This window comes from Leptidea sinapis, chromosome Z (assembly GCF_905404315.1).
Source record: "Leptidea sinapis chromosome Z, ilLepSina1.1, whole genome shotgun sequence".
Taxonomy (NCBI): domain Eukaryota; kingdom Metazoa; phylum Arthropoda; class Insecta; order Lepidoptera; family Pieridae; genus Leptidea; species Leptidea sinapis.
Genome location: NC_066312.1, coordinates 33,884,905 through 33,905,761, shown reverse-complemented (window position 1 = coordinate 33,905,761; position 20,857 = coordinate 33,884,905). Strand labels below are relative to the sequence as shown.

At 33.8% G+C, this 20,857-nt stretch overlaps 1 protein-coding gene across 1 annotated transcript in view; it reads left to right on the top strand.

Annotated features, from left to right (window-relative positions):
• The first annotated feature begins 748 nt into the window (after positions 1-748).
• Positions 749-20,857, top strand: part of LOC126979169 (uncharacterized) — a 71,702-nt gene continuing 51,593 nt past the window's right edge. The window contains exon 1 of the mRNA XM_050828414.1: positions 749-898. Coding sequence (XP_050684371.1) covers positions 847-898 — 52 coding nt within the window. The 5' untranslated portion in view covers positions 749-846. The remainder of the gene's footprint in view (positions 899-20,857) is intronic.

Genomic DNA, 20,857 nt, shown 5'->3' with positions numbered 1-20,857 from the left:
AGAGCATCAAAGTCACAAGTTGCGCACTTTCACACAGCGTATGTGTAAAAGTGCACTTGGCAATTTATTCTGGTAATCCTAGATTACCCAACTTAAAATACTGTACTGCCTTTGGTCTATTTTACGGTTAAGTCAAGTTGTGTGAAGGAAACGTTGAAATATTATGTTACAAATGACATATCAAACTATACATAATTAAACCAAACTGGGCGCAAAGAATAAAGCGAACATATAAAAATAACAATGTATAACGCAATCATCAAATTAATACCATAAAAATCTATTTTAAATCCTATATCAGTGGTTATTGACGATCGTGTCACTATTGTGACTATTATATTTTTATAACTGAAGTGGCATAGGGTAGGGCACATAGTTCAACGGACAGATAGCCGTTGGGGCAGTAAAATCCTCGAATCTCGACCATGTACCGGAACACCCAGTATTGGTAGGCCCCCACAAAATGGACCGATGATCTGGTAAAAGTCGTCGGAATACGTTGGATTAGCAGCGAAGGACCGATCGTCGTGGAGATCTTTGGGAGAGACCTTTGTCCAGCAGTTGACGTCTTCCGGCTGATGATGAATATTTTTATCTTCAGTATCTCATAAAAAAAAACTATAAAAAAATTTGTAGGAAAGCGCAAAGACACAGCATTGACATGTATCTAATTACGGGATCGCGATAAAGGAGTAAACGGGAATCGGCAGAGGGGACGTTCTCCTGCAGTTCGCTCCTGGCTTCTGTACGCGACGGTACTCCGCTACGAACCTACAGGCGCACACAAAACGAACTTTTGCACTCGAGTGTTCGTGTATGTGCTGTGTAAGATTATGTGATTTGTGAATGAGTTCTTCAATCAAAATGAGCGTTATTATTATTTTCGGATTTTTTGTTGGTAAGTTTTGTCTATTATAATGAAAGGTCAAAGTTCATCTTTGAATAAGACTACATAATACAAAGAATTGTTGAGTTAAGCTAATTAAGATTAAGAATAAAATAAAATTAGATATAATTGAAGAAAAATATTTATTATTCATGTTAGTTTTAATTTAAGTTTTATACCAGTATTGATAAAGTTGGACTCTAAAAAAAAATAAAGAACCCTTCACGCTACAAAATAATTTTGAGAAATCTTAATTTTCTTTGTATATATGAAGTCTTTATTTTACTATTGTGAAACTAATTTATTCTGAGCGAAATGGTAATATTGTTGTTTTTCTTTAAGTGGCAGCACGATGCGATGGTCAAATAAATCTTAAACTCATCACTAATTTTATTAAATTAATCATATTATGTTCCTGATATGGCAATATGGTCAAATTCCGATCTTACCAAACTGCGCCCGTCACCTTAGCGAGGGGATTTTTTTTATTTTATTACTTTATTTTATTTTATTTTTATTACTTTATTCCATTACTTACTACTAATAGTGGTATAACGACATTCAATCCTTATTTTATTATTTTATATACATGCCAATACAGAAAGTTCTATTAATAATTTATTATATCACAAAATTTGAATTTTAAGATTCTTTTTGAAAGTAAGGAACGAGACGAGCAGGACGTTCAGCTGATGGTAATTGATACGCCCTGCCCATTACAATAATTTAAACTTAAATTTCTGTATCCCTAAAAATGTGAATGTTATTTTCTTTGTAACGCTTTCACGCCTGAACCACTGAACATATTTTGATGAAAATCAGGACAAAGATAGACCAGAATTTGGGAGAGTTTGGGAGGGGGGGGGGTTCTTTCAGTGACATCCAAGATAGGTTTGTTACTACATACATAGTTGTAGGTGAGATGTGCTTGAGCCGTGAGGAGGCGTGAGGCGAGAGTTGGTTGCGGCGGAAGGACACCGATTCCAAAAATTACAATAATCGTAACTAGAATTAGATTAATTAATTGATTATTACAAAGGCCTGGAAGGATCGGAATAGGAGATGGAAGTTTGTATGGAAGTTCGTCACTATCGAAGGACGAATGACACTATGGAACGTATTTAGGCACTTAATAAGAAATACATAAATATGTGCTCTAGTGTTTTTGAAATTTTGACCTGTGGGGGGATGAAATGGGGGATGAAAGTTTGAATAGAAATTCAAACAATGTCACGCTTTCACACCTAATTCTGAATTCCATTTTGTTAATATTTGGTATGAAAGATAGAAAGCTTAAAATGTACCGGAGTAAATTGTTTTTCCCATGGGCAACTTTATGTGGCGTGCTCATGACTATCAAAACCGTAAAACCATTATGTAAAAAGAAAAAAAAAGCGAACGATGAATAAAAAGTACTTTATTTTTGTATTAAAATAATTAATTCGTATTTTACTAACTGCAGCAGTTTGTACGCGTATTTTTGCAAGGTATTCCAAAAAAATTAAAATGCTTCCCAAAGTAATTATTCCAAGAATCACTAAAAGGTATAACTGTTAAAATATATACTACAGATAATATCTTTAAAAAATCTTTTATCACTTTATATGGCAATACAACGTTTCTCGGTCAGCTCGACTAATACATAAAATTCTCTGAATCGGCCAACATCTATTTTTCATTCCCCTAAATGATAAGGGTGTTGTCCGATTCTCAGACCTACCCAATATGCACTCAAAATTTCATGAGAATCGGTCAAGCCGTTTCGATGGAGTTTAACTACAAACACCGCGACACGAGAATTTTATATATTAGATGATTGAGCATTAAAAAATACATACAACTTCAAATTTTCGCCCTTCTACAATCTACAACTATTTTTGTATTGCGATTTTTATATTATTGTGTTCACAAATCCGCTATAGGTTTGCAAGATGGCAATCGAATACAATAATTGTAGTACGATATATTTGGTAGGTCTGAGAATCGGTTGCACCTTTTTTTTTCCATTTTTTTTTATTGCCTTATATGGTAATACAACGTTTGCTGGGTCAGCTAGTGTTTATATATAATACTACAAAGAAAAAGCAGGTTATGTTAGGTTTCTATCACGACTTAGGCAAAAAGCAATTAATATATGTTTGAACTAATAAAAAAGGAAGATAAAGTAAAATTGTGATTTCCAAAATATTATTTCGTAAAATGAGCTAAAATTGATACTCATTTTTAACCGACTTCAAAAAAAGAGGAGGTTCTCAATTCGACGGTAGGATTTTATTTTTTATGTTTGTTATGAGAAAACCATTAAAGTCTTAAATTTGTTATACCTATGTGGATGATAAATTTACGAATTACTCAATATCTCGCCAACCAATTTCGATGATTCTTTTTTTATTGTTAAGGATATACTTCAAAGATTGTTTGGTGAGAGATTGGGAGGGGGGAGGGTTCATACGGTGACATCCAAGATAGGTTTGTTACTACATACATAGTTATAGGTGAGATGTGCTTGAGAGCCGTGAGGAGGCGTGAGGCGAGAGTTGGTTGCGGCGGAAGGACACCGATTCCAAAAATTACAATAATCGTAACTAGAATTAGATTAATAAATTGAATTGTATGAAAATACGAAATTATTTAATACTTTTTAATGCATATTATTTTTTGGAATAGTGTTTTAAAAGTCGTTCGTTTTTTTTAAATACCTGTTTATATTATAAGCACGTAAAGATAAGCCAAATCTCCGCAGCTAACTGGCGCAGAGTTCTTAAAACTAATATTAAGTAAGTATTTATTTTACAAATATTAAATGAATATCAGAAAATAAACCAAAATCGAGGGCTCTTTGATCACTTCTGCATTACGTTTCACTTCAAGAGAGCGCTAGAAAATACTGACGTGGCTTATAAAATCCATTCGATAAGAACTCTTTGTATTCTTACCTTAGTAATAAATGGCTTACTTGAATTTTCCTTACGTCGACGGGAAAATGTAGTGAATTGCAGAATTCAGGTCATGTTGGGCTTTCAAATGTTTCTGCCTTAATTACGTTCAGGCTCATCTAAAAATTATCCGTGTCTTGTTTATTCAAGCATTTTTTTTTCTAAAATTGAGGAGGGTTATTCGGATATTGTCTTTGTGTATAAAATAACCGCAAATTGTGAGCCGATTTAAATGAGTATTTGGATTTTAATGCTGTGTAGGAAAAATCTGAAGACTAGGTACGTAAGCTTTTGATATTGATTAAACTGGAATTTACCGGCCCGACAATATATTTCTGTATACCTCAAAAAGGCAAAGGTTTTAAATATGGATGCACATAGGATGTAGTCATGTTTCTTTTTTTGTAGTATCAAGACAAAAATACTAATATATTTATATAATAAATTGGAACGGACAGGTCTGCGGAGCCAGATAAATTTTGAAACAAAGTCCCACTCCATCATTCCACTTCTTTTAGAGCAAGGCTTAGACACAGTGCCACCAAGACTTACCACCAACTTTCCGCAGTTTTTATTTGTTTCTGTTGCTGAAATTCCTGATAATGCTAATTTGGATTAATTTATGTATATAATATAAAAAATTTGTGACAAACATACTGTCACAAGAGGGAGTCAGTAATTGGAAAGTAATACTCATCTAAAAGGAGTTAGCCTTTAGTTGCGTTCACTTCTACGAACTTGCACTTCGTCGGTCTGCCGCTGTTCCTATTCAGATGGCGGTGCTTTCAGCCCTTGTCTCTCTCTATCTTCATTGAATCAATTTTCATACTTCTCACTACTTCTTCTTCTCTTCCTTTGCACTTTCGAGACTGAAATAGAACTGCCGTAGGCAACGCTTAGTACGGCTTATATACCTCCGGGCCTGTTCTATTTTCAAATTGATTCTCTTCCATCTTTAAATTTAAGTTGTACTCGAAATTTTACTAAGCACTTTTCCGCTGAGCTACGAGTATTGTTAACGGAGCTGTCGAAATTATTAATGCCTACAAGTTTGACAACTCTCATCATGTACGTCGAAACGATGCTACGCGACAATACATTATTACTACTATTTTAAAATTAATGTATATACCTTTATTCTGGACAGTAGCACCAAAATTTAAACTTTCAAATTTTGAAAAAAAAATTAATGGAACGCTTAAAAAAAAATTACAATAGTAGTTACTCCATTGGTCACCAGGGGGCTGTTGAAGATCAGCGCTGTGTCGGTGTTATACTAACGTAGCATGACGCTTAGTCAGCACCGTTTGATAACAATTACTACACAACAGCTTTGAATTAAGCTTCTGGACTGGAACGGGCTGGGCATCAATACCAATGACGAATATTTCACTCACTTTCAATTCGCAGACATACATATAATCATAGCAGATACCATGGAAGACTTAAGCCGTATGCTCGATGACCTCAATTGACTTCCCAAGGAGTAAGTCTCAAAATGAACATGGACAAGATGAAAATCATGACTAATGCCCATGATCACCGTCGTACCTAGTCCCATAACAGTTCGGAACTGTTCTCTCGAAATTGTTGACGAATACGTTTACCATGGTTAAATAATCCGGTTGGGCAGGGCCAATTTCGGGAAAGAGGTCACTCGTCGAATCCAACTCGGATCGGAATCTTCTCGTCCAAAACACCACAGTGTCAAGACAAAGGTTTTTAACCAGTGTGTGTTGCCAGTGGTCGCTAACTATGGGCCTTATTGGAAAGCTCATTGACCTTAAGAGGGAAATGCAGAGGGCTACGCTCGGTTTCCCTGCGAGATCGAATCAGAAATGAGGAGATCCGTAGGAGAACCTCAGTCAGTGAGTTCTGAGCCCTGGTGGTTGCGAAACTGAACTGGCAGTGGGCAGGGCACATAGCTCAGTGCACAGATGGCCGTTAGGGCTGTAAAATCCTTGAGTGGTGACCACGTACCGAAAGATGTAGTTTTGGTAGGCCTCCCACATGATGGACCGACAATCTAGTCTAGATCACAGGACCGATTGTCATGGCGATCTTTGGGGGAGGCCTTTGTCCAGCAGCGTCTTCCGGCTTAAATCATGATAAATGTTGAGTACTGGTGGTTTATGCTATAACATGTATGTACCCTTTAACCACCCGAATCAGACTGACATACTAAACGTGGTCCGGGATGGCGACAACGGCGATATTTTAGGGATCACCCTACATTATCCCTAACTGGATCCATTGCCAGATTAACCACGTAACTACGGGCTAAGCACGAAAGAAGGCTTCACTTATATTATATTGAATTAACTTGATGTCACAAAAACATTAAAAATTCTCCTATCAAGACTAGAGAAGACTATTTCCAATATAAATCAAGGGGTTATGAATTAAAATTTCACGATGCCCCGTGCTTGCTTAATCCTACACCGACTGGATCATAATACAATTTTTTGAATAATATTATAAAGTTTATATAATTTAAATATGCCAATGCATTGGATGGAAAGGCGACGGGACAACTTCACTCAAGCAAAGAGGCGGCAAGATCAAAAGAGTAACCTCTTGGGGGCTGTGTATAAAGAAATAGGTTTAACGAAGGAGGCTGCACTTGGAACTTTCTTATCTGTCGTTCGTGATCATACGTGAACTCAATGTAATATATATATGTATATGGATATCATGTACTATGTCCCTAGTTGCAGCCTATATTTCGTCATTATCTTATAGGATATACACGACCTGACAAATTTTGATTTGACAATGTGTGCGTTATCTAGTGTTTTGATATTAAAAATTCTATGGAGCTTATGTCAAGTGTGGATGACTGTTTACAACTTGTCAATCAAAATTGTAACTAATTCTAGTAGGCTTCATAAGATACACGATGCACGACACGCCACAAGTTAGGATATCATCCTCACCATCTGGATGTGTGGCGGTCCTCCACAGTGCGGTTTACAAGGAGCTTTCTTCCACGTACTACAAAGCTGTGGAATGAACTTCCTTGTGCGGTGTTTCCGCGACGATACGACATGGGTACCTTCAAAAAAAGCGCGTACACATTCCTTAAAGGCCGGCAACGCTCCTGTGAGTCCTCTGGTGTTGCAAGAGAGTATGGGCGGCGGTGATCACTTAACAACAGGTGACCCGTACGCTCCTATTCCATAAAAAAAAAAAGATACATAATAGCTTTAAGGGTAAATGTATACACTTCTATAATAAAGTCCCAGCCACTGTTCATATGTCACTGTTTATCAATAATTAAATTTAAATGTATTATAAAAAAATGGCTCTGTCGTAAATCCTATTACTCCACTGCTGAATATCTAAATGATCGGACAGCCTGGGACTAGATTGTGATTATTTTATAGCGATAGAAATGACTGCACAATATTTTTATTGAAAAGAGCGCAAAAAAACAATGCTGGGAGAGTTTCTTGCGCCGCTTCTTCTCTCTCAGAGCGCCATTTGTTTCCGAAGCGGTAGTAGTATCTAGTAGTCATTAGAAATGACATCAAAAAGAATTCTAAAGGAATCAATTTTGAGAAATAAATGCCTTTGTATGCCTTTATTATGCCTTTTAAATAGGTAACAGTAACATTAGATTCGCTTTCGTTTCGTCTAAACGCTAATATATTGTTAGTCTATGGTTTTAATGAAGAACTTCTTCTCTTACATAAAAAAGAATATACGGCACTAGAAGTCTTGTTAAACATTTGCTTTTAATATACTTGAATACCCTTGAGCTAAACAATACTGTATGTTTTCAATTTTGAAACATTTTTGTGAGGGTGATGTTGTGAGGTGAAGAGTCCTTGATATAAGGACCTGTACACAGAGAAGGGTCGGGTACTCGATAGCGATTTATTTTTACACAAAACTTAAAATATAAATATCTAAACTTTATATGCTCGTGTACGATTTTGTTTTTGCACATTTTTTTATTAGCTTCACCTGTATGTATGGTTGTTTGTAACCGACTCATTCGGGCGCGATTTTGAGAGTTCTTTCAAACTTCGGAGATCGAGGACCGATGACAATACATTAATTTGATAAAATTATTCCATTTTACAATTTGCTAAATAAGATTTTTGTTAATTCATAAAATATTAATCTATCGTCTATAAGACAGGAAATTATTTTAATTTTAACCATTATACACAAATAAAATTTGAAAAACAAAATTTTATGAACGATGCGAGATTCGAACCCACGACCTCCGGCGTTCCGTGCCGGTGCTCTAACCAATTGAGCTAACCGTTCGAGTTCCGCCTCGTTATAAAATTCTGTTTACTTTTTTGTTTTCAAATTTAATTTGTGTATTAATCCTAGAAGTGAAGGTTAAACTTTAAAAAAACATAACATATTGTTTAACCATTATCTTTAACCGATTTATCTAGTATTACGAAATTTTCAAATACCAAAGTGAATTTTTAATGCAACAATGCAAATAATAGTTTAAAAAAACTAAAAAAACATACTCTTATTAATAAACCAAACTAAAAAGTAGGAAATATTTTCTATTTTTTAGTTCACTTTTCTATAAAAATATAAAGAAGTTTGAAAGATATCGTGATGAATCCATGCGTATGAGGAAATACAGCTCGGTCTCATAAGCAGCTGTTAGGCAGACTATATAAATTAAGTATTTTTGTCCAATAATTCAGAAAAACTAAAAAACCAAAAACCAAATTGCCACAAATTTAAAATAAATATATTTTTACTATATTATAAATATAATACAGTATACATTTTATTAAACTACTAGCTGACCCAGCAAACGTTGTATTGCCGATATTAAAATCGCGATACAAAAGTAACTGTTGATCGTAGATAAGTGAAAATTTGAAGTTGTATGTATTTTTTAATGCTAATAAAACAAATTTAAAGAAAAATGTCAAAAAAAATTAAATAAAAAATTCGTGTGGACCACCCTTAACATTTAGGGGGATGAAAAAAAGATGTTGTCCGATTCTCAGACCTACCCAATATGCACTCAAAATTTCATGAGAATCGATCAAACCGTTTCGAAGGAGTTTAACTACAACACCGCGACATGAGAATTTTATATATTACTATAATTTAACTAACTAACTATAATTTGTTCAAACAAAACAGTCTTATAACTATACTATACATATACTTACCGTGCTATGATTACATTTAATTAAAATAATATATACGGGGAAGCGTACGATTACTGCAAAAAATACTGGCAGTATTTCCACGTTGGATAGCTAGGCTGTTTCCTTGACCGAAAAAGCTAAATGTTTATAGTTTTAATTAATTAACATACGTATTTTTAACTTAAATCAAATCAAAATCACTTAATTCACGTAGGTCAAGGAGAAGGTCACTTATGAATGTCAAAAGTTTTCCTTTTCTTTTTACCAGTGGGAGGCTCTTTTGCACAGGATGCCTGCTAGATTATGGGTACCACAACGGCGCCTATTTCTACTGTGAAGCAGTAATGTGGAAGCATTACTGTGTTTCGGTCTGAAGGGCGCGTAGCTAGTGAAATTACTGGGCAAATGAGACTTAACATCTTTTGTCTCAAGCTGACGAGCGCACCTGTAGTGCCGCTCAGAATTTTTGGGTTTTTCAAGTATCCTGAGCGGTACTGCATTGTAATGGGTAGGGCGTATCAATTACCATCAGCAGAACGTCCTGCTCGTCTCGTCCCTTATTTTCATAAATACATTTAACAGCACTAACTGTAAATGTTGATGTGAAAAAAAAAGGTCAATATTTTCCTAAGTAGTGGTTTGACCTATATGTATAAGGTGATATATTGTCTATTGGTAGAGTTATGTCTTTTTCCTGCTCTGTGGTGCAACTCCTGGGATTCACACTTGACTGTTTTATTTTCAAATAGAAGCTATTTAAATATTAGCCACGATTTTATTTGTATTCGAGCACTTTGTTATTTATTATTTATTATTGTTTAGTAGCGGCAAATTTATTTAATTTCAATCACAATCCTAAATTGGACATGCGAGATTAATATTATAATTCATTTCCTGCTTTTGGCATTTCAATTACCGATCAATGGTTCAATTTAGTGATCTGTTTTTTATACAGGCTTCATACTTTTTGTGTTAAATGAACGTTTTTGATGGCCGGAAAGAAATTTCAGTGTGGCAACATTTTTCCTTGTTTACTTTTTAGATAATTACTAGCTTTTACCCGTGATTTAGTCTGCGTGGAATAGTTACTCTGGGAAGATTTTTTTTTTAGGATACTTTGCAACCATGTACGTCAAAGTTAAAAAATGCTCAGTACTTATAAATTACTTCTTATCAAGTGCCTAAGCAAAAAGTTTATGGTGTCATCTTCGATAATGACGAACTTCCATACAAACTTCCATCCCCTATCTCAGCCCTTCGGTTTTTTTTGTCTTTGTCCAGTAGCGCACGTCTTCCAGCTTATGATGATGATTATGATGATGAAGTGGATATTCTAAAGATAACTTACTAGAACAATTAAACTCATATTAGAAATAGCTGCCAGTGTTTTCGAGTAGCCCTATTGTGGCGCGTACAAATTATTTTGTAAGTTTACCGCGCCTCGGCGATGGCTTAGCGGCACAAAGATGTAAGATTCACTAAGACCGACATATTTGCGACGCTTGCTTTTTTTTATGAAAATAACGGACGAGATGAGCAAGGCGTTCAGCTGATGGTAATTGATACGCTCAGCCCAAAATTTCTGAGCAGCACTACAATTGCGCTCGTCACCTTGAATCATAAGATATTAAAACTCATTTGCCCAGTAATTATACTAGCTACGGCACCCTTCAGACCAAAATATAGTAATGTTAACACATTACTGCTTCACGGCAGAAAAAGGTTTATAATACAATATGTTTTAATATTGTGATTGTCAGTGAACTGCTAAAGTGGTCGGACACTGTATCGTAGAATTAAAAAAAGCTACTATTAAAAATTCCATCTTAAAAGAACTCAAGATAAAAGGAAGGCTATCGTCGACTGTGATACTAATAATTCTGAAGTTCTTTGGTCACATCTCCAGAAATGAAGGAGAATTGAGCTGTTTATTAACGGCAGGTCAGGACCAGGTGGTGGGGAAAAGAGCAAGAGGACGTTAACCTACGCTTTGGACGGATCTTATCAAAGCAGTGACCCAGAAATCTGTGGTGGAGTGCTCCCGCAATGCTGCAAAGCGGAAAAAGTGAAGGAGAATCGGGAGGGTGGCAGTGCTAAAACTAAAGAGACCAACGGCGACTAATGTTGCATCATCTCAGCGACCACGAGCACTCTGCCAAGAGTGACCGACTGAGAAGAATGATTAACAACAAACAATTTAACTTAGAAGTCATCGTTTCGCATTGCTATGGCAAATTTTGATGAAACTCTAATATGTAAATATTATAATATAACTACTTTGTATTATTAAAGTCAGTCAGAACATAAATGGGATTGTCATACATGCTACACATCTTTAAATAAACGATCGAGTTTATACAAGCTTATTTTTTGCTCTATATATAAGAAGAGTTCCGGCATTAGACTTCCCAATCTGCGTAGTACTTGCCAACATATAAAGAAAAAAAAAATTGACAATATTCAATAAAATAGTCACCTCGGTCGATTCAATATTTCGCTAAAATTATTAATAAGTAAATCCTTAATTGATTAATATATAAATATTATTGTACCATGTATTATCATGTTCTACCAATAACAATCACTATTTTAATCATATAAAATTTCATATATTTAAACTAATATTATAAAGAGAAATTAATGATAAAACAAAAAAAAATATTCTACAGTAATATAGAACATATCAGTATCTACAAGAAAGTCTGGGAAACCATATGTTTAACTACTTTAGTACGAACTCGTTTTTTACATTTAAAAAGTTGATAAAAGTGCCGACAATAATCAAACTTTAGTATTAATCCTTATCCCATTAAATAACATTTTATTAAGACTATATCAATAACTATACAATACTTTTTAAATTATTAAAATCGGACATTCCATTCAAAAGATATAACGAATTTAAAAATGTCAATCTAACGAAAAGAATGCAACTAAAAAATATGTGAAATAAAACTTTTATGTTAAAAAAAAATATATGGTCCGACTTAGTTGACTTTCCACTGCCACGAGATCGGTATCTAAGTGAGTGAAACCACTGGGCACTGCTAGTAAAATTATACAGGAGTCGTAAAAGCTAACCCAACCTCGCCTTATCTTTTTAAATTATTGATGTTCCTTTTTGGAAAAGAATATGTTTAAATAGATTCAACATTTAACCCTTTCTTATAAATCGGGATCGAATTTCTTTAAACGAAATATTTATAACTCTACAAGTAGGTGACCTCGAAGGATCTCTAAAAGCCTTCATTTTAGAGTTCCTTCACTAACTCACAAATGATGCCTTTAGTAACGACTTCCTGAATCGACGGTACTTTTCTTAATAACGATTTGAAAGCTTTTTCAAAGGCATTTTCTGTTGCATTTTATATTGGTTGTCCTTTTTTGTTGTTTTGTCCTTTTCAAAAAGTACCTAGTTGTCATTTAATGCTTCTTTTTTTTTCATGCTTGCATTTATTTAAGTTACAAGTAAGAAGAGTTCACTAGTTTTTCCACTTTTTATGATGAAAAGTAACTCGTTATGTGAGTTTTAACTTTAAAAAACACAAAGCAATGTGATATAAATTTAAATTGGTTTCAATTGACGAATTTTCGCGAATATCAATCGTTGAAAACGTCACAATTAAAGAGGTATTAATATAAAGTTCGCGGAAAAAGTGTTTTCGCATATAATGAAAGTCAAAAGTGAAAAGACCTGATGTAAAAAATACAGCACTTCGAGATGAACAATATAATATATATGAACTTATTATAAAATCTCTTTGGCTGTACTATTTGTATCTGGCTGGTTTTGACGATATTAAAAAGATTAAAAGAAAAACAAAATTAGTAAAATATTGTTTCTAACATTTCGTTTTTTTTTTGTCGAAATAAATGAATTTAATGATTAAATTTCATACATGCAAATTTAGCACCCAATCAAATGATTTTCTAAATCAAAATGCCCTTGAATATGTATGTATGGATCCATTTCAAGGATTTTTTTGGTGATACCAACCAATGTAACGTGTGAGCTCTTCTCTCATCTTGAGATTGTAGAATAATGAAACATAAACCATCTCATTATACTTAGTTTCTCTTACATAATATTATTTCAATTCAATATTTTTTTATATTCAAAACAAAACAACGCTTACAAATATATTTATAATACTAGATATGATTACTTACATGAAAATAAAAATATCACAACGAGGACATGTACCAAAAATACGGATCAGCCTAGCAACCCAACACTGATCCCTTGCAATTAGCAATGAGATGTACTTATGCATAAGATCTCCTTGCTACATCTTCATTGGGGAATGAACTTCTTTACTTGATATTTTCAGGACGCTACGTCATAGTTTCCTTAAAAAAATGTGAGTGCACTCCGGGCGTACCGGCAGAAGTGAAAACTTGAATATTAACGTTGTGTATTTTTTTTAATTTTGGAATCGTTACGGAATAATTTCGCTCAAATTGCTTTATTTATCAGTATAGAAGTACTAGTATTGATGTGGTTAAACATCGGTGATAATCATTGATGATTAATACGTCTACATAGACTACGACAGCTGTGAAAACTGCGTGTATAAATAATCTAACACAAAGTGTCATACAAATCGCGAGTATAAGACGTAGGTTGTCACGCACAATAAAGTATTAAAACTGGCCTGTTTTCATCGTTTGTCTAACATCAAGAGACCCTCTTGCAGCAGAGGGTCTCTAGACTTATAACTTATCTAAGATGATAACCTATTTGTTTAGTCTCTTATTCTAGCACAAAAACAAAGTAGCTATGATCACCAAAATATTAATCAGTAAATATATTTCAAGGCAATTTTTTCCGCTGTCGAGTTTGGGTGACATCGTAAATTATCAAAATGGAAATTACACATTAATGTCAAGCTTTACTTCACGTCGTGCGTTTTTCACGCAATTTTTTAATATATTTTGCAACTCTGTGAAACTGTCAGTTACATTTCCTTACCGAATCGACCAGAGGACATTCAAGACATAAAACGTACTCTGTACCCAAAAGATCGGTAACGTATTTATTTATTTTTTTTTTTGGAAGAGGAATATGCACAAGCGCCCGGGTCATGGTCGCCAATATTCTCTTGCAAGACCAGAGGAATCACAAGAGTATTGCCAGCCTTCTAAAAAAGTCTACGCGGTCTTTTTTACGGTATATAATATATCGTATCGTCACGCTAGGAAGCTCATTCAACAGCTTGGTTGAACATGGAAGAAAGTTCATTGAAAACCGGACTTTGGAGGAATGACACATATTCAGATGCTGAGAATGATATTCTTATTTGTGGCTTGTCATGTCATTCAGCGGCAGGATTCGGGTAAAACAGCTCTTTCAATTCTTTTTCAATGTCACTCCCCTTGCGGCATTAGCACTAGAAGACACACAATGAAGCGACGTCTCTACGCAACAATTCTTCATTTAAATGTTGTGGCCATATATTATAGTAAAAATAAAAAAAAAGCTTAGGAAAGGTACCATGAAATACAGCCATCGGCTGTCTATTATATGGTACCCCGCCAGTATTTGTACTCTTGCCTATATATGGATAAGCGTCGATCATATTTTTGTAAGTTACATCGTACAGGGAACTCTATGCTGAACTTATCCGGAGTATTCGGTATGTAAATCTGAAATGAACATCGCTTTGATTGTCGTCGATAATCTGGTCATCCTCAACTTCGGAATCTGAATCTTCTAAAAGATTATCTTCCTCGTTAAATACCACTCAAATATCATCTTCATTTAATAATTTATGCCATAACATATTTAAACCTAAAATAATGCCGTGAAGAGACATAAATATACAAAAAACAAACAAAAGTAAAATTACACAAACCTAGTTAAAAGTTACACAAAGACTAAACGTACGTCTTGTAGGCGTGCTTTATTTCGATAAATCAAAAATGGCAGGATTCACTCAATGACACGGGCATCGTCCGCTAACTTCAATCCACTGAGTTGGCGAAAGTTCTCGACACCCTTACTTCAATCGTAAGGAAAAGACAACCGATATTAGGTTGCGTGTACGCCTCGCAGGCGTAGGCTTCTGGGGTTAATAAAGTGATTTATTTCACTTCTGGCTTTGCTATTTATATTTGGTCAAGAAATACTAGCGGCGAGGGAATAACTTCAAATATAATTTAGTAAATTGCTTAAAATTTAAGGCTGCATTTAGTGCTCGATCGACGGTGAGCGCTGAAGTTGGTCAAGCGAAACTAAAACAATACAATTGCTACTCTCGTACAGCTACGTCGCGCTGAAGAGAATCGGTCCGCTAACGCGCTAAGGCGATATTACACGTCCAATCAAGTTTGCTGTCAGCTGAGCAATAAACGTAATATAGTTATCGCGTACGGGCACGCTACGCTCGACCGATGCGTTTATTGACGTTGAACAGGTTGTCAACCCTAAAGTAGATGTAATTAACACCATAAATGTAGAGTTAGATAAACATACCGAGATTTGTGGATAATGCGTCATACATGCGTCAAACAAATCAAATCAAAATCAGTTTATTCACGTAGGTCACGGAAATGACACTTATGAATGTCAAAAAAAAATAAAATATTTTTCTTATTGAATCTACCGCTACTTCGTAAAGGGTTGAGCTAATGAGAAGAAGTAGCAAGAAACTCATTGCCACTCTTTTAAGATCAAGATTTACATTTACATAGATTTACAAATCATTTCAATTACAATATAATATGTTAAATGTAAAATGATGAAAACAGTTGGCTCATTGGTTAAAGCACTTGATCGTATCTCTAGAGGCATGGGTTTAAATGCCGCATCAATTTTCAATAATCTCAGTGGTTAGAAAAATAGATAACAAATTATTTAGGTTTAAAATCGTTTAGGAGCGAAATCTCAAGTCAATTTACTAATATGCTGTTATTGGTGTTACGCAGCTTAGCAACTCTAAAGTGTAACTTAGATCCTTTAGGTAGCCACAACCTGAGAGTTGAACAAGATATACAAAGTTGTACGAATGATTGATTCGTATGAATAGCGAAGTTGGTTAGAGCGCTGTTATTTAACCTGAGTGGCAAGATCAAGGTATTCAAATACCGCATCGTCCATATATTTTGGTATAAATTAACTACCATTTAGAATGATCGCTAGGTCTTAAATCGGTTTTCTTATTATATCATTAATATATAGATAATATCAACGGCTTATATGAAAATCAGACTCACACTAATCCGTTTGAATGGTGTGATTTTGTTTTAATATTAATCTTGAACAAAACCATTTATAATTAATTTTTGCTATAGGACGTCAAAAGATTAAAACATTTTACCGCCTTTTCTATAAACCTTTTGCTGTCATGAAAATGAGGGTAAACAGAGAATGATTGACGATTCAAAACCGCTACATCCGTATAAACCACAAAGTGTATTAACTGTCGACCCCGTTTGTTTAAAACGCTGTTTATATGGCAGGGTGAGTTGTTTCGGGTTCAGCTGAGTGACTCGTAAATGTTAAATTATTTTTGCAACACAAACCTCCCCATAATTTAAAGTAAAATTGTTTAAAATCTCTCTATGTCCTACTGCAAATATCGAAAATACTTTTCCATGGGTTTATTCAGCTTACAAAAACAGTGTTAGCCCTTTAAGAAAACTGACAAACTTTAGGTTTATTAGAAATTGTAATACTTATTTTAAAAACAATTATTTAAAATAATAAAGAGTGTTTTGAACAGTGTAGTATCTTTTTCCTGACATAATTTTAAATCTGATAACATTTTAATTAGACAATTCATTTGAAATGTTACATCTTAATTAAAAAGCAACATAGAGCTGCACATTTTTCACACAATAACACGAAAACAATGAAGATAATTGAAAAATTCTTATGGTAACAGCACCTTACAGATTAAAACATCTTCCTTTAGAGTCCTTTGTATAAAAGAAATTGTACTTTCCCTATTGTTAACTGTGAGTTGTGACTCAAAGTGCGCGCAAATAAAAGTTATACTTTTTATAAATTTTAAATTGGTTTCTATTGTTCTTTAAAATAGTTATTAAAGTTCAGTGCTAGTATTATGTTCAACATTGCATATACTACCATTATAGCATATTTTCACGAATATAGAGAACTTTTTATGAAGGCAAATTAGAGAATTACTTACAAATACAAATAGGTTTCAATTAACAAACATTAGAAAAGAAAATAAATACATTTATTTACCATGGAGAGTGGCACTTACATAAAATATTGCAACAACAAAATTGGTAAACGTTTTGAAGCTACATCAGTTCGTAGGGTGGCTTTGATATGGGGAGAACTGAGAAGATCTGGAGACGGCAAAGTCAGCCCTATTCTTTTTGACCGAGACTGTATTTCTCTCTGGTTGGTATAAATTGTAATATGCTCAAAAAAATCAAATTCAAATATATTTAATAAGAATAGGATTATAATATCACTTATTGAAAGCAAAATACAACTAACCATTCGAAAAAATACGCCTGTGACCTGAGAAGAACGGGCGCAAGAAACTCAGTGGGCTTCTTTTTTTACACAATTTATACTAACAATGTAAAACAGTTAAATAAAATTTATTATTTAAAGGCATGAGAGTGGTCACTCCATTCCCAAATTGTGGTATCATTTAGAAAGGCAATTATGTTATATTATCCTTTACCATACAAACATTAACATTTTTTTCCAATTTTATTATACATTTCTCTTAAACATTTCTGAGATTTTGATGTCAAAGCGTATACAGTACAGCGAACAAGTACAAATAAAATTGTTATTGCGCCTACGCGAATCCCAGACGTAGAAAGAATATCATAAACTTTCACTGTGGGATCTTCTGTTGACCTCCTATGGGATCGTTGACCACTGCCTGATCTGGAGCACCGTGTCGATCATACACTTAACACGGGCGTTTTTTCGGCTGCTGCCGCGTTTGGCACTATAGGTCGGTTGACTTGGATAAGATACGGTAATAGGCATATTTTTTTTCTCTAGACAATCCAGGTGGATATAGAATTTTCTGCATGTCCCTAACGTGAAACGCAACTATAGAAAACATATTTTTATATTACGAGCATGCAAATGCTTCAAAAACCTACCTAACGCAGTTACTATTGCGATTGTCGAATTTTTAATAACACGTGCGTAAATTACCAAGCTACTCAAATTCCTTTTTTTATTCTATAAATTATTTCATTACAAACATGTTAGAAAAACACTATTTTATTACTATTATAATAATATGTAATCAGCTGGCTATTCCAGCAAATTCATATTATGTCTTACTTACTTGCCTGCTTTCCTTTACTTTAATTCTTTTGTTTTAATTTATAATCTTATTAGTATACTAGCTGCCCCAGCAAACGTAGTATTGCCATATAAATAAATAAAAATTGCAATGAAAAAAAAATATATGTTGGCCGATTATCAGACCCACCCAAGACGTACACTAAATTTCAAACACATCGGTTCAGCTGTTTCGGAGGTGTTTGGTAACAAACAGCGCGACACGAGAATTTTATATACTAGATTAGCTGACCCGACAGACGTTGTTCGGTATATAATAAATAAAATGCTGTTTTTATGAATTTGTCAATAACATTTCATAGCATCAAGAATTATTTGGTAAAAGATGCTCCCTGTTGTTATAATGAAATTGTTTCACAGCAGAACTGTCAAACCATGCGTGTATAAATTCTCTCATAGAAAATATGTCCAAATAAAACAAATATTGGAAATAACAATAATTTTGGGTCCCAAATCAAAAAAAAAAAAACTATCCTATCTCTCAATATGGGATAAATTGCACTTCATGAAGTAATCTCCGTTAAAATACGCTAGTTTAGGAGTTCAATGGATTCAAACTATTTAGGAGTGAATTCATTTATGTACTTGTTTATAACATAGCTGTAAGTTTTCCGAAAAGAATAAAAATAAAATAAAATGAAATTCTGCATTTTGTTTTCCTCGGTGCCTCTTGAAGGCAAGACATTGTCTGCTCCTACCAAATGGCTGCAAAATATCAGGCTTTGGAAAATACCAGCGAACTTAAAAACACTACCTCGAGGTTCCTCAAAAGTATTAATTCTCGAGCGAAGTCGAGTACAAAGAGACTTGGACTTCTTTTTTGGTGGGACATTTGACGTTCATGATTTAATATTTTACTTGGAAATTAAAAGATTTGTATTTTGTATGTTGAGTCGTGAGAGAAAATTTGAGAATGTTGATAGGATTCTGTTTGGACTTAGCACGATATACATTTATAATTTTATTTCACAGGCTACCCGAATGTCTTTGTATCCAAGCTAAAATTATGTTAATATTGTGGTCCTATCTATATATAAAAATGAATTGCTGTTCGTTAGTCTCGCTAAAACTCGAGAACGCCTGGACCGATTTGGCTAATTTTGGTCTTAAATTAATAGTAAAAGGTGAATAAATATGAAAATACTCGGAATTAAATAAAAACTCCAGTTTTATTTTTCAGTATTTTGAAGTGTACCCCGTCGTTCAGCAATCAAATTAAAATAAATAATAGTATGTGATGAATAACTAATTAGAATTTTTATATAATTCTAACTTTCTCAGGAGGTAAAAAACAAACTTTATTTTAGGTAAATTTATTAGGTAGATACTACAGTTGTTAAATATCTATCAGATTATTTTTATGTTGATTGATAAATCTTAAGTTTTGTAAAAAAATAAAATTTCTGAATCTAACCGAACCACAAAACAAAACAAAAATATAGTTTATCAGAAAGCTTTAAATTGATTAACAGACTGTATCTTATCTGTGTGTGTTTGTCAATATCAAATTGTTACCTTATAAATAGCCAGTATTTTAGGAAAACTCTGTTCTGTAAGTAAGCAACGTCATGTGTAATTAATCGAAAATAATAATGACATTTCATTTATACTGAGCATTTTTTTATTTGTTTTAATAAAAAAAGGATTCCTTTTATTTGTTTTAGGTTTATTTTATACCAAAGTTTAGGTCTTTTATTTATCCATTGCTGTACAAAGTACGGGTTAGCTAGTCTTACATATAACTGCGACCTAAGTATTACATAGACATGGATGAGACGATGAAAAATTTGCTTGAGGAACAAACGAATGAAGAACTTGATATACGACTTGTGTACCTTCCAAAAAAGCACGTACACCTTTCTAAAAGGTGGGCAACGCTCCTGTGATTCCTCTTTTGTTGCAGAAGAATGAGGGTGGCTGTGATCACTTAACTTAACATCAGGTCACATTGCTTATTTATCCTCATCTACCATAAAACATAATTAAACGGATGAAAGATGTGTATAACTTGGACCGTGAACTATATTTAATATTGTATCTAGAGCATATTTATTATCGTTGACTATAAATTAAATCTTAATATCGTTGCAGCTTTAATTTGAATATGCAACTTGACTCTCATTTTAATTTTGAGTGTCGCCTCCTCTAACGCGCGAACATCTATAGAGACCGCACAAAAGCGGATAGCGAAATAATTAAAACAGTTTTTAAAAAAAATTCAAACCCGATGTAAGAAATTCTAAAGAATACATAGATAATATTAATGGTCGGTACAACTTTTATAGTCGTGTAAAAAATATAATCATAGAGCAATTGTTCTCAGAGCACACAGATTTTAACTTTACTTTTATAACTACTAGTATTTAACTAATATTTCGTTAGTTTTGTACAGTATTTTTAAAACGAAGCGCTGTTCTTTTAGGATATAAATAATTAACAATGCACTTTTAGTGTATAAGGTATGTTGTTTGGTATATCCTGTTATTCCTCACACTACATATGCATGACTATATATAAGATAAAACCTTATTTAATTTCATAAAATTGTGATTTGAACGCAAAGGATGTCTGCTAGATTATGGGT